This window comes from Vombatus ursinus, unplaced genomic scaffold (assembly GCF_900497805.2).
Source record: "Vombatus ursinus unplaced genomic scaffold, bare-nosed wombat genome assembly UNPS02000580.1, whole genome shotgun sequence".
In the NCBI taxonomy this organism is placed as follows: Eukaryota; Metazoa; Chordata; class Mammalia; order Diprotodontia; family Vombatidae; genus Vombatus; species Vombatus ursinus.
Window position 1 is genome coordinate 21,991,630 of NW_020940358.1, and position 12,225 is coordinate 22,003,854.

At 39.5% G+C, this 12,225-nt stretch overlaps 1 protein-coding gene across 9 annotated transcripts in view; it reads left to right on the forward strand.

The window, feature by feature from the left end:
- The window catches only part of NFATC2 (nuclear factor of activated T cells 2), a 204,458-nt gene that overhangs the window by 32,352 nt on the left and 159,881 nt on the right, over positions 1 to 12,225 (forward strand). For 6 of the 9 annotated variants that reach the window (XM_027850841.1, XM_027850814.1, XM_027850823.1 and 3 more), the window contains exons 2-3: positions 1,165 to 2,185; positions 4,107 to 4,278. In XM_027850841.1, coding sequence (XP_027706642.1) covers positions 1,165 to 2,185; positions 4,107 to 4,278 — 1,193 coding nt within the window. The remainder of the gene's footprint in view (positions 1 to 1,164; positions 2,186 to 4,106; positions 4,279 to 12,225) is intronic. The other 3 variants (XM_027850864.1, XM_027850850.1, XM_027850805.1) reach the window with 2 other exon arrangements.

Sequence of the window (12,225 nt, forward strand, 5' to 3'; positions counted from 1 at the left end):
AGAAGCATGAGTCCTTGAATTTTGCTAGTTCAGTTATTCAGAAGTTATTTGTTGAGTACACCTGTATCCAAAGCCTTGCACATCCTTGAGAGATAGATACTAAGGAGACCCAAACCAAATCTTCCAGGGATTTATAGGCTAGTATGGGATCTAAGGTACAACACATACCAAGTCAAATAACAATCTAAGAGACAGGGCAAGACAATTGGAACTGAACTACTTTGAAGGCTTTTGGAGCACCCTGTGAGAGGGCGGGCACGGGTGGAGGAGTCCTTTACAAGTCATGGTGGGGGTGGGGGGGAGACTTAGGCTGCAGTGGCCCCTCCTCTGGGGGATAAATTGAGAATTTGGTGCCCTGAGGCTTTTCTGTTCTGCCATTAACACACTGTAAAACCTTTACAAGTAACTTAACACTTTCTAATTGCTCCTACTCTTCCATTGTAAAATTGGGATAACATTTTCCCTTAGACTATCTACCTGATAGGGTGGTCTTGAGGCAAATGCTTATAAACTCTAAAGCACTCTTAAGAAATGTGAGTTGTTATTAATATGATTGTTATCATTGTTTGTAGACCCTGAGATGGGGCTCAGGAACTGTGCTGGGGCCAAATTAGTCAAGGATCCTAAATCCAGTCCCAGTTGCACTATCTGCATCTCAGCTCTTGCTGTGTTCCCCTAGTCTGGGAATACCTTTCTTCCTGCCATTTTTCAAAACCCACCTAAGGAAAAGTGGTACACCACGGAAGTAGGCACACTGGTTTGGGTTGCAGGAAATACGGCTGTTAGTTCCCAGTCTGCTGGGTGACTAAGTCATCTGCCCTCTCTGGGCCCCAGCATTGTGCTCTGTAAAGTGAAAGTGGCGGACTTAGAGGATCCCTGACATCCAGTCCAGCTCTGACATGACGTGCTCTGATTGTAAGATTCCATTGATTTAGTTGCATATAGGACATGCTAAAAATTGGTTAAACTCTCCTCTCTGTTTTAATTGAATCTAGTGTGAAGCTGCTTGCCTCATGCTTTCTACCTTTCCATTAAGTCACGAACGGAGGTTTTAGTTTGGGCTTTGGTGTTTTGCTTTTAAAAAATTAAAAAAAAATAAACCCATGATTGCTCAGCTTCAATAGTACTATTTTATAGCCTTAAAAGAGACCCTTCTTTTTCCAGAAGAACCGACTCCACATAATATCGTCAGCCCACCCTCTGGATGTCCTGATGATGTCCTGGATTATGGCCTCAAGCCATACACCCCCCCTCCTAGTAACTCTGCAGATCCCATGGGCAAATACGGACAGCCAGATAGCATAGGGTCAAAATGCTACCTAGACCCTACAAAGCAATTAGGGGCCTCGGCTTTGAGTCCTAGGATCGAGATCACTCCATCCCATGAACTGATACAGTCGGGTGGGTCCTTCCGCAGCGGAGACACAGATCTTTTGGTAGAGCAACAGCCCAACTCCGCCACCGCTAGCCCAAGGTTTACTCTGCCGGTCCCTGGCTTTGAGGGCTACCGGGACCCGCCTTGCTTGAGCCCCGCTAGTAGTGGCTCGTCTGCAAGTTTCATTTCAGAGACCAATTTCTCTCCCTACACATCACCGTGTGTCTCGCCCAATAATGGCCCTAGTGACGACCTTTGTCCACAATTACAAAACATCCATACTCATTATTCTCCTAGAACCTCTCCAATAATGTCACCACGAACAAGCATCACAGAGGAAACCTACTTGGGACGACACTCACCCTCGCCCCGTCCCAACTCCAGGTCTTCATCACCCGGTGCGAAGCGAAGGTACTCTTGTGCTGAGCTCTTCACTACTCAGCTGCCCTCGGCCTCTCCACACCAGTCTAGGACCCCCTCTCCACAGGCCTCGCCCAACGTCTCGCTGAGGGAAGACGGACTTTCAGTCACTTGCACCCAGTTGCCCAACTCTACCATCCTCATGGACACCATGAGCAACCTCACCGCAGATCCCCCTTGTGGCATCCCCTCCAAGATGTGGAAAACCAGCCCTGACCCATCACCGGTTCCCTCCCAAAAAACCAGCATGCCACGGCATACCATCTATCCGAATGTAGATTATCTTGGCCCTTGCGAACAGGAGGAGAGGAGAAACTCAGCTCCGGAGTCGATTTTATTGGTGCCCCCAACTTGGCCAAAGCAACTGGTTCCTGCCATTCCTATCTGCAGGTGAGTGGTGTGATTTTAATATGGCTCTGCATGCTGATTAGTTTGAAGTCTTCCGTTTTCACAGTTACCTACCTAGAGCGCTGTGCTAGGCACAAGGGAGTTACAGTCAAATGGAAATGAAACACAGCTCTACCCCCTCATAAAATTTACAGTCTAATGGGAGATTTGATACACACACAAATAGTTGTGATAGGAAATAGGACATATGAAGTACACAAAGAAGAGGCAAAGTGATTTTCGATTTTTATGTAATGAGTTAGATACATCTCTGTTTAATGGATTGCATTTGGTGAAGCCATGATATTTAATGAGATTTTAAAACAGGTTTTCTAATAAGCTGGGAAGACAAGTAGACGTGCTAGGGAAAGTGTCAGGAGAACACCATCTCAGAGGATCTATGCCATTATGCATTATGTATGACAAATGCCTGGGGTTCAAGTAGAAGGTCAGTCTGACCCAATTCTCAATGTCATATTTTAGTAACAAATGGCTCCAACCTGAACCAAACTAAATGACACTGAGTAGATCTGTACCCTTAAGATCTTAGATTTACTAGTGTGGTTATCTATGACCACACCTTATAATCTATTCTTCCTTGGGCTGCATTTTAAAATGATTCATTTGTTTAAAAAATAAGCAGCAACAAAAACCTCAGAGGAAAAATTCAGGCCTAGAAAGAAGAAAAGGAGGATATTCAATCCCAGTGTTATTTTGATCAGGTGCCTGAGATCAGCAATATACTGTAAATAAGGCAGGTAGAAGTAAATGATTAAGAGACACAGTGCTATCAAGTAGAAGAAGACCTGAAGACTTTACCTCCCTCTGCCTCTATTTCTTCACCTGTAAAGTGGGTATAATACTTGCACTACCTTCTCGCAGTTGTGAGGAAAGTGCTTTGTAAACCTTTAAGCCCTATGGTAGTGGTAGCTATCATTAGATCTGAGGTTATCATGTTAAATAGTACAGCCTCAAAGCTATGTAATGTTAAAAATAGCCTGGTCCCTTGAAATGTTATAGGACCATAGGATTTGGAGCTGGGAGGGACCTTTAAAGATCAACTAGTAGAAGTCCTTCATTTTATAGAAAAAGAAGGTTAAGTGACTTGCCCAAGTTCACTTAGGTGGTAAGTAAGAGATCTGAAAGTGGAAGATTTATTCTAATATGGTACTTGCTGATTTGTAAGATACTGGGATAGCACTCAGGAGAAATGGATTCTCAACCCAACTCTGCCATCACTAACTCACCTCTGTGACCTTGGGTAGATTTATGGAACCTCTCTGTGACTGTTTTCTATCTGCATGGTGAAATGATTTCCAATGATCTCTTTGAGCTCTAAAAATGGCATGATCTAAATGAACTGGATAGCTAATAAATATCTAGCACTGTGCCAGGCTCTATGGGGTAGAGAAGAGAAATGCTCCCTGCCAAAAATGAGTATAGAGTTTGAGCATCAAAAGCATCCACAAATAAATCCCATTAGCAAATAATAAGAACCAACATTTTTATAGCATTTTAAGGTTTACAAAGCAATAAAATATGCAATAGTTATAGAATGCTTAAAGCATCATTTGAACATAGGATAATATTTTTTTTTCTTTAAGGTATTGAGCTATTTAATTTTTCAAATCAATTTAACAAACATTTATTAAGTGGGCAAAGCACTGGTGATTGTAAAGACAAAAACCACACAATGCTTGCCTTAGAGGAGGAATTTGCATTCTACCGAAATCAATACTAAGACAGGACACCTCCACACTCCTCTGAAATGTACCATGATTGTGCATGGCACGTGCATCAGACTCTTTTAAATGCATTTGTCTGAGGGGGATAAATTTGGGGTCTAGATAGGGAAGGGTAGACATTTAAATGGATTCTATGTGTTTCTTATACTCTGTTGTTTTTTGTTTTTGATTTCCTTCAGCATCCCGGTGACTGCATCCCTCCCGCCTCTTGAATGGCCCCTTTCCAATCAGTCAGGGTCTTATGAACTGCGGATTGAAGTGCAGCCAAAGCCCCACCATCGGGCGCACTACGAGACAGAGGGCAGTCGAGGGGCCGTCAAAGCTCCCACAGGAGGTCATCCTGTGGTCCAGGTATGAGTCTGCATCTTTCTTCTACCCGATGCCTTAGATTGAATACTAAATGACCCACCTTTGCTTCACAGCAGTCACGTACAAGAATGTGATCATAATCACTCTTCTGGAAAGGAGATTTTATGCCAGTGGAGGTTAGCGTCCGGGCACCCAATCTTAATTGGTTTGAAACTATTGCATGTAGTCCCTTTTGTAATCTAGGTGGTACAATGGGTAGAGTATGGGACCTGAAGTCAGGAAGACCCGAGTTTGAATCCAGCCTCAGATACTTATTGCTTCTGTGACCCTGAACAAGCAACTTAACCTTTCTCTGCTTCATTTTCCTCATCTGTAAAATGAAGAATAATATTAGCTTCTGCCTTCCAGGGCTGTTTATGAGGATAAAATGAGATAATGTTGATAAAGTACTTTGCAAATCTTAAATCACTATATATAATAGAAATGGTACTAGAAATGGTCTTCTTATGGCATTTCTCTTTCTGGCCACAAATCTGCAGAGATAACTATGTTTGATGAGGTTTTCTAAAGTTTTGCCAACCATTTAGTCAAAATTTTTTTGTTTTGAGTTTGGGATGAAGGTATGGTTCCATCTCTTCTTTATCCATATCTATCTGGTTCTCCTACTCCTGACCCAACCACAGATATTTCTTTAAATGTTCACATGTATATATATATATAGGAAGCTCCTGTTTCTCCATAATATTTAGGGGTTGAAGTATTCAGGTCATCTGATTATTCTGGGTAACCAAGAATCACCACATGCAATCCAGGGTGTGTCTTCATGTCAATGTAGATCAGGGATTCTTAACCTGGGATCTGTGTTCTTTTCTAAAAAATACTTTGATAACTATTTGAGTATAATTGGTATCCTTTGTAATCCTAAATATTTTCTTTAATGCATTTAAAATATTATTTAAATAATTAAATACATATTCAATAAAAAATAATATTATCAACAGATTGCCCAAGGGGTCCATGATACAAAAATGTTAAGAATACCTGCTATAGATGAAATCCAGTTTACTAGTCTAGATATCTCAAATATCCTACTAGGGTATGGGCTGCTCATCGGGGGATTGAGCACTCAAATAAAAAAGCCCTGAATTCATAGTCCTGACTCAGACATTTACTAGTTGTGTGAACTTGGGCAAGTCACCTAACTTTGTCAGTTTCCTCAACTATAAAATGGGGATAATAATAGCACCTACCTTGCAGGGTTGTTGTGGGGTTAAACTGAGTTATTATTTGTAAAGCACTTAGCACAGTGCCTAGAATATAGTAGATGTTTAATAAATGCTTGTTTCCTCTTTCCTTAGCAGCTACAGAGGATTTTCAGTCCATTTGATTGTAAGGTTCTTGAAGGCAAGGGCTGTCTTTTACCTCTTTTTGTATCTCCAGTGCTTAGCACAGTGCCTGACACATAATGGGCACTTAATAAATGGTTATTGATTTGTTGATTGCTCCCAACCTTCCCAGTTCTAAGATTCAGTCTTTGATGGGCTTGTTCAAGCTTCAACTCCAATAAGCCTTGATTAAGTGCCTCTTGTGTGTGACATGGTGTGCCAGGTGATGGGAGAAATACAAAAGAAAATAAACATGATCCCACATGTAATCAAATTGATGAATGAATAAAAGGGTTCAGACAGTTAGCAAAGCAAATAAAGCAATGCTACAAACTTAAATTGAACATGCACTCTGGTTTTGAGATTCCTGGTCAACATCAGACTTGGGAAACTTGTGTGTTGTATCTTACTTTAACTTCTTCCAGACTGGGAGGAAACTGTCAAGAGGTCATATTGTTCACATTTATGGTTGTGAAAATGCAACGTGACTTTAAAAGTCTTTGGCAGTATTATGAGAGAATACATAGAAGGATGTCATTTTCTTTCTTAAAAAAATGAGATGTGATACTCTACTATTTAGTGCAATTGGAGTGAACCCATGAATGCAAAATGTTCTGTAGGAGAGGAGAAGAAATTTGGGGAGAACACAGTTAGCAGTTGATTTGGGTAGTTTTTCTTTTTAAAAGATTCAGCTATATGATGTCCCAACTGGGTTGACAGTCTTTGGGGATGTGACTGGCAATTATTTTTATTAGTCTAGTGTTGGTCAAGTAGGTAAGAGTCAGAAATGAAAAAAAAAAGGAATAGATTTAAGTAACTTAGTATAATTTCCCTAATCTTTCCTTTTTCTATTTTTGGGACAGGATGCTGTGGTCCTTATGTGGACAAAACTGCTATTCTACTCAAAGGGAGTTTTGCAAGATCAGGCTTTAATGTTTCCTAAGTTCTTTATTTTATGGGCTCTAATAATATCACAACTGAGAGTGCTATGTATGAGTCCATTGTCATTTGGTCCTCTTAGCTGCTTATACTCATTATCAGATACTTGCACATAATATCTTCGGAGTTGGACTTTTCCTAGGTTTTTTTCCCCCTCTTATTTGCTCATATAAAGAGACTTTTAAGAAAGTTGTAATTACCATGTATTGTACAGTATAACCATGCATTGTAATTACCATACAATTATTATGTATCATTGGAATTATCATCAAATGAAAATATTACCAGGAAAACTATATTTTATCCTAGTATATAGTCAGAAATATAAAGCCTAATAATAATAACTTATATTTACGAGGTGCCATTTAAAATTTAGAGAGGCAGTGTAGAATAATGGATAGTGACTTGGCCTAGAAGCCCAGAAGACCTAGGTTCAAGTCATACCTCTCACATATACTGTTGGTGTGACCTTGAACAAGTCATTTAACTTGCTGGTACTCTAGAGAACTCTCTTAAGACTTTAAGTTGCAGAGAAGGTGCCTCACATTGATTTTCTTACCTGGGAGTTCTTTGTACCAATGAAATCACAGATCCCATCCTTGTCCCTGTTTATCATTTACAAAGCACTTTCATATACATTTACTATTCAATTCTTCTAATATCCTTGTAAACTAGACAATGCAAATACTGTCATCACCCTTGTTTCGCAGAAGAGAAACTGAGGCCTAGAGAGAGGAAGCAGCTTGCCAAGGGCACACAGTTAGTTGTAGTAGGACTGTAAAGGGGGGCATAATGCTTAAGTTTGGTGGTCTTTCCACTGACCTATGTTGCTTTGAGCTCACATTCATAGGTTTGATATTTTAGTCTCTTAAACAGATGTTCAGGCATATGGAGAAAATATTGACAATTCCTTTATGTGGATTTATTACAAATGTTGAAAATATCAATTAGATTTAAGCCATGGTAAGAATTGTGGGTTTCACGTGGCCAAACCCTATGTCCTGGAGCTGCACCTGCATGGTTTATGACATGAAAATCTGGACAAGACTAGTAAAAACCAAAAACTTTCATCTTGTAAGTAAAAACACATATATATTTGGCCGTGATTTCAATCCACTGAATTTCAGCTTTTGGACTGTCTGCTACTCAGTTCAAATTATGTATAAAACAGGGCAGAAATAAACCAGACAAGAGGATTTTATTAGGTTTTACTAGGCAGTGCTGTGATATTGAAAATAAACAGAAGCCTTTGAGTAATTGGTTGTGAGAAGGTTTCATCCCTTCCCTCTTTATTAACTAGTTAAAATTAGTATTCAGAAAGTTCTTTCACTTCTAAAACTGAAAATAGGCTCATTTGGATGTGTTCTTATTGGGGTCAAATAGTCTACCCAATGGTAAATTTCTAGCTCCCATCTCTTCTGTCCCACTCTCCAGATGCTCACTCATCCCAAGACTGGGAGCATGAAATTGAGGAGGTACATACTGATAGGTTATTCAAACTTTAGAAAAAGTTCATATGAAGTAGAAGGGACCATTTCAAGCAGAAATTGACTTTTTCAGTCTATAAACAACGTTGGCAAGGACAGAAGTCATAAGTGGGTAAACCTTGCTTTCCATTCCTACTTGTCAATCAATAAGATATTTATTTAATTTAGCAATCATTTATTAAGAACAGACTATATAGCAATAAACTATGCTAAGCTCTAAGGATACAAAGACAAAAGAAAAAAAATCATCCTTTCCCTCAAGTAGCTTGATTTCTGTTGGAGGCAGAAGGTGAGGAATGCAACATTTCTAGGCAAAGAGTAGGGAAGGTATTGTAGTGGAGTGGAAAAAGTGCTAGATTTAGAGTTGGAGAATTTGGGTTCCAATCTTGACTTTGATCTTGACTACTTTTATGACCTAGAGCAAGCCATTTGCTCTCTCTGTTCTCTTTAAAATGAGAGGATTGGATTAGATGATCTCTAAAATCCCTTCTCATCCCAAATCTGTGATCTTATGCTATAAGGATATAGAAGGCATTGCCATTTTATAAACATCAATAAAACCTTTCCCATGAATCTCAATGAGATAGTAAGCAAAAATTTAGAAGTCCATGAGGGTTAGATATTTCAAAAATAGTTTGATAAGAAATATAAGAAACTATAGATATATCATATCATCTTGAATTTAGATCACATTTATCTCCCCAATCTGGTTTATATAAAATTGGGGTACAATCTATAAAATGTTGTTGTTTTATTCCTTTGAAGAAGATATCATTTTAGGGGTGTGATCTATATTGAGTAATGGATTATGTTTGGACCATTCATTCAACAAACTTTTATTTTTTTTTCCAAAGGCAAAATGAAAAAAATATTCTTGTCCTCAAGGGGCTTAAATTTTCCTGGAGGGAGGGGGAAAGAATTTATCATGTAAAGAGATAAATAAGTACAATATGATTTGAGGAGGGAGAGTGCATTCATAGCTAGAAGATCAGGAAATGCTTTTGGTAGGGGATATTATCTGAGTTAAGCCTTGGGGGAAGCTAAGGGTTCTAAGAGGCAGAATTTATGTGTTGTAGGAATAGAGGAGGAGGAACTGCATATGTTCTAAGGCAGGGGATGGGGAGAGAACAGCAAATAAGTTACTTTATTTGGAAAAGAGAGTATGTGAAGAAAACTGTGAAATGTCTCAAAAAATAGGCCAGATTTCAAAGAGATTTAAATGCTAATCTGAGGAGTTTCTACTTTATTTTAGAGCCACCCAAGATTCTTGAGCAGATCTATGCTTTAGGAAGATGATTTTGGTAGCTCTGTGGAGGGTAGATAGGAGAAGAAAGAGAGTGGAAGGAGAAAGATCCACTTGGAGGCTATTTCAGTACCCTATGCAAGAGATGGTAAGGTCCTGAACTAAATGGTGGCCAAGTGAGTGGGTAGAGGTAGCACTGACAAGACGGCAATTGTTTAGTTCTAGGAAATGAATGAAAATGAAAAATTGAGGATGACTGAGGCAGTGAGCTGGAGTGACTAGATGGATGGATGGTGGTGTCCTCAATAGAAAATAGAAATCTGGACTAGAGATGGGGTTAAGTGAGCTGTGCGCATTCTGTGACAATGAATTCTGTTTTAGATATGAGCCTCAGTTCCTCATCTGTATGTAATTGGGCTTGGACTGATTTCTATTTGGATGTGCCTCGGACTGATTTCCCCTTAGGCAGAGGAAGTAGTTCCACACGCGTCGGAATAAAATTCAGTCTGAGCCTGTCTGAATAACTAGTTACATATAAAATGAGGGGAATTGGACTAGATGATTGTTAAGGTCCCTTCCAGCTCAAAATCTGTGATCCTATGTTGATGTGCTTCTAGGACATTTTGGTAGAGAGGTCCCCCATGTAGTTGGTGACATAGGACTAGAGCAATGAAATAGCTTGGAAGTCTAGGATGATTGGTGGGATATTTGCAAAGAACATAGAATAACCAAGTTGAGAAGGTCAAACAATGGAATCAAGGACCTGAGGCTCCCTCTGAATTTTACTGCCTGCAGACTAAAATGAGACTAGAAACTAACCCCAGTTTTTCTCTCAGACCCACAAAATCTTCAGTTAAGTTCAACAAACATTTATTAAGTATCTATTTTGTGCAAGGGTCTTTGGTAGGTGTTTGGGTAACAAAGATGAAAAATAATCCAGTCTCTGTCCTCAAGAAATGTACTAGCTAATAGAATAGTAACTCATTTTTGTAGTGCTTTGATCATATGCAAAATACCTTTTCTCACAGCATTATCTGTGAAGTAGGTAATGTAAATATTATCACATTCACTTTAAAAATGAGGAAACCAAAGCTTAGGGAGGTTAATTGACTTGCCCATGGTCACATAACTAGAAAGTGTTAGTCAGGATTTAAATTTCAGCTTTTGGACTCTGAGTTCAGCATTCTCTCTAACTACATTGTTCTGCAGTTTTAGACCTTGAAAACAGAAGGCTTCAGAAGTCCTTGGAAAGTGTCAGGGACATGAATTAAAAGGCCTACCTAGCATTTGATAACTTAAGCTCCTTCGACTCATGCATCTATTCATCTTTGGCTCCTTCATCTCTTCCCTTTGACTGAGATTGGGTTCTTTTTCCCTAGCTGAAGGTTCTAGAGGCAGCTAGATTTGAAGCCTCTCTCTGGATTTGGTTACTTAGAAAGTACTTTTCCAACTTCTCTGTGGTAATACATATATAATGTAGAATTCTACTGAATAACTTATCTTGTAGTGATCCTAGCTGTCAGTCAGCTAACAAACATTTTATCATATTTATGGAGGTCTCAGACTTTGGAGTTTCTTTCTTGGAAAATTGGTGATTTATTGTGGAAAGACTTTTCTAGAATCCTAGAAGAGTATCTGCTAGGGGTGAAATTAATTGGGTTGGGCATTAATAATTGAGCAATTGTGACTGATTTATTCAACCAATACTAAGTTCCTACTGTGTATGAAGGCACTGTACTTAATGCTGGGAAAGGTATCAGAGTTAAGTGAGACACTTAACTGGATCTCTGGATGAGGGAGACCTTATGATAGAGTAGAAAATGTTAAGTGGTCCCTAATACTGGACTGGAAGTTAGGAGACCTGGTTTGAGTCAGTGGCTGTGCAGTGAGGTTGGCTCTGTGAACCTGAGTAAGCAGACTTTACCATAGATTCAAGAGTGTGAAATCTGAAAGGGGCTTTCAAGGTTGTCCAGTCCAGCTCCTCCCTTCTAAACTTGTATGGGACTCAGTTTCCTCTTTTGTGCCATGAAGTTGGGACTCAGAGCTCTTCTGACTTGAAAATGCTATGAGATACTTGACCAGGCAGTAGGCCACTTGGGTTTTCAAGACAATTTGAGAATCATTGCTTTTGCTTTAAGGCATTATACAAAGTCTTGAAGACTCTAGAAACCTATGTTAGTGTTTTAACTACTCATTGAAAGAGGTGAGTTTCCTTAGCTGAAGAGGAGATGGTTGAACGAGCTAATCTCGAGGTTCCCTTTCCACTCCTCAGTCTGTGATTTTGTGATTTGTGATCAATGACTTTTAAACAAAATACTTCTGCTGCTCTTCTGAAATCAGGTGGATCCATTATAACACAAGTAATGCAGGCTTCAGGAAACCATTGGCTTTACTTATAAAGCAATAGCAAGTATATACTTCATTTAGCTAGTAAGTAATGTACTCTCATGGTATGTCTCCTCTGCTGAAGTTCCCTGCTGCTGCATCTCTTGTAGGTGACCAAGAGCTGTCCAGTTGGGGTCTAGGTTCAGAGAGGTCCCACCAAGCTGCAAAGGCTTTGAGAGTATGATGTAGTAATGGACCGAGGCCATTTGTGTCCAAGAACCAGCTTAGAAAAGTGGGCAAAGTGCAGAAAACCTCATCAGCCGGGGACTGACCACAAGAAAGTCACAAACTCTACTGGGGTGAGGATGGTTTGCATATTCTGCATCAGGGGGGAGAGAGAGCTCCTACACTTGGAAAATTACAGGTCTTCTCAAGTATTAAAGTAAGAAGATCATGTAAAGTAAGAAGAGCATGTATCTGGGAGTTGTAAACAATGGGACTTGGTGCTTTGTATTTTTACTGTGCTTCAATGCACAGTTTATTAAATGATTAAATCTCTTTTATTAAAAAAAACATGTTGTCATGTGTAAGCATAATGTAGCAGGTGAAA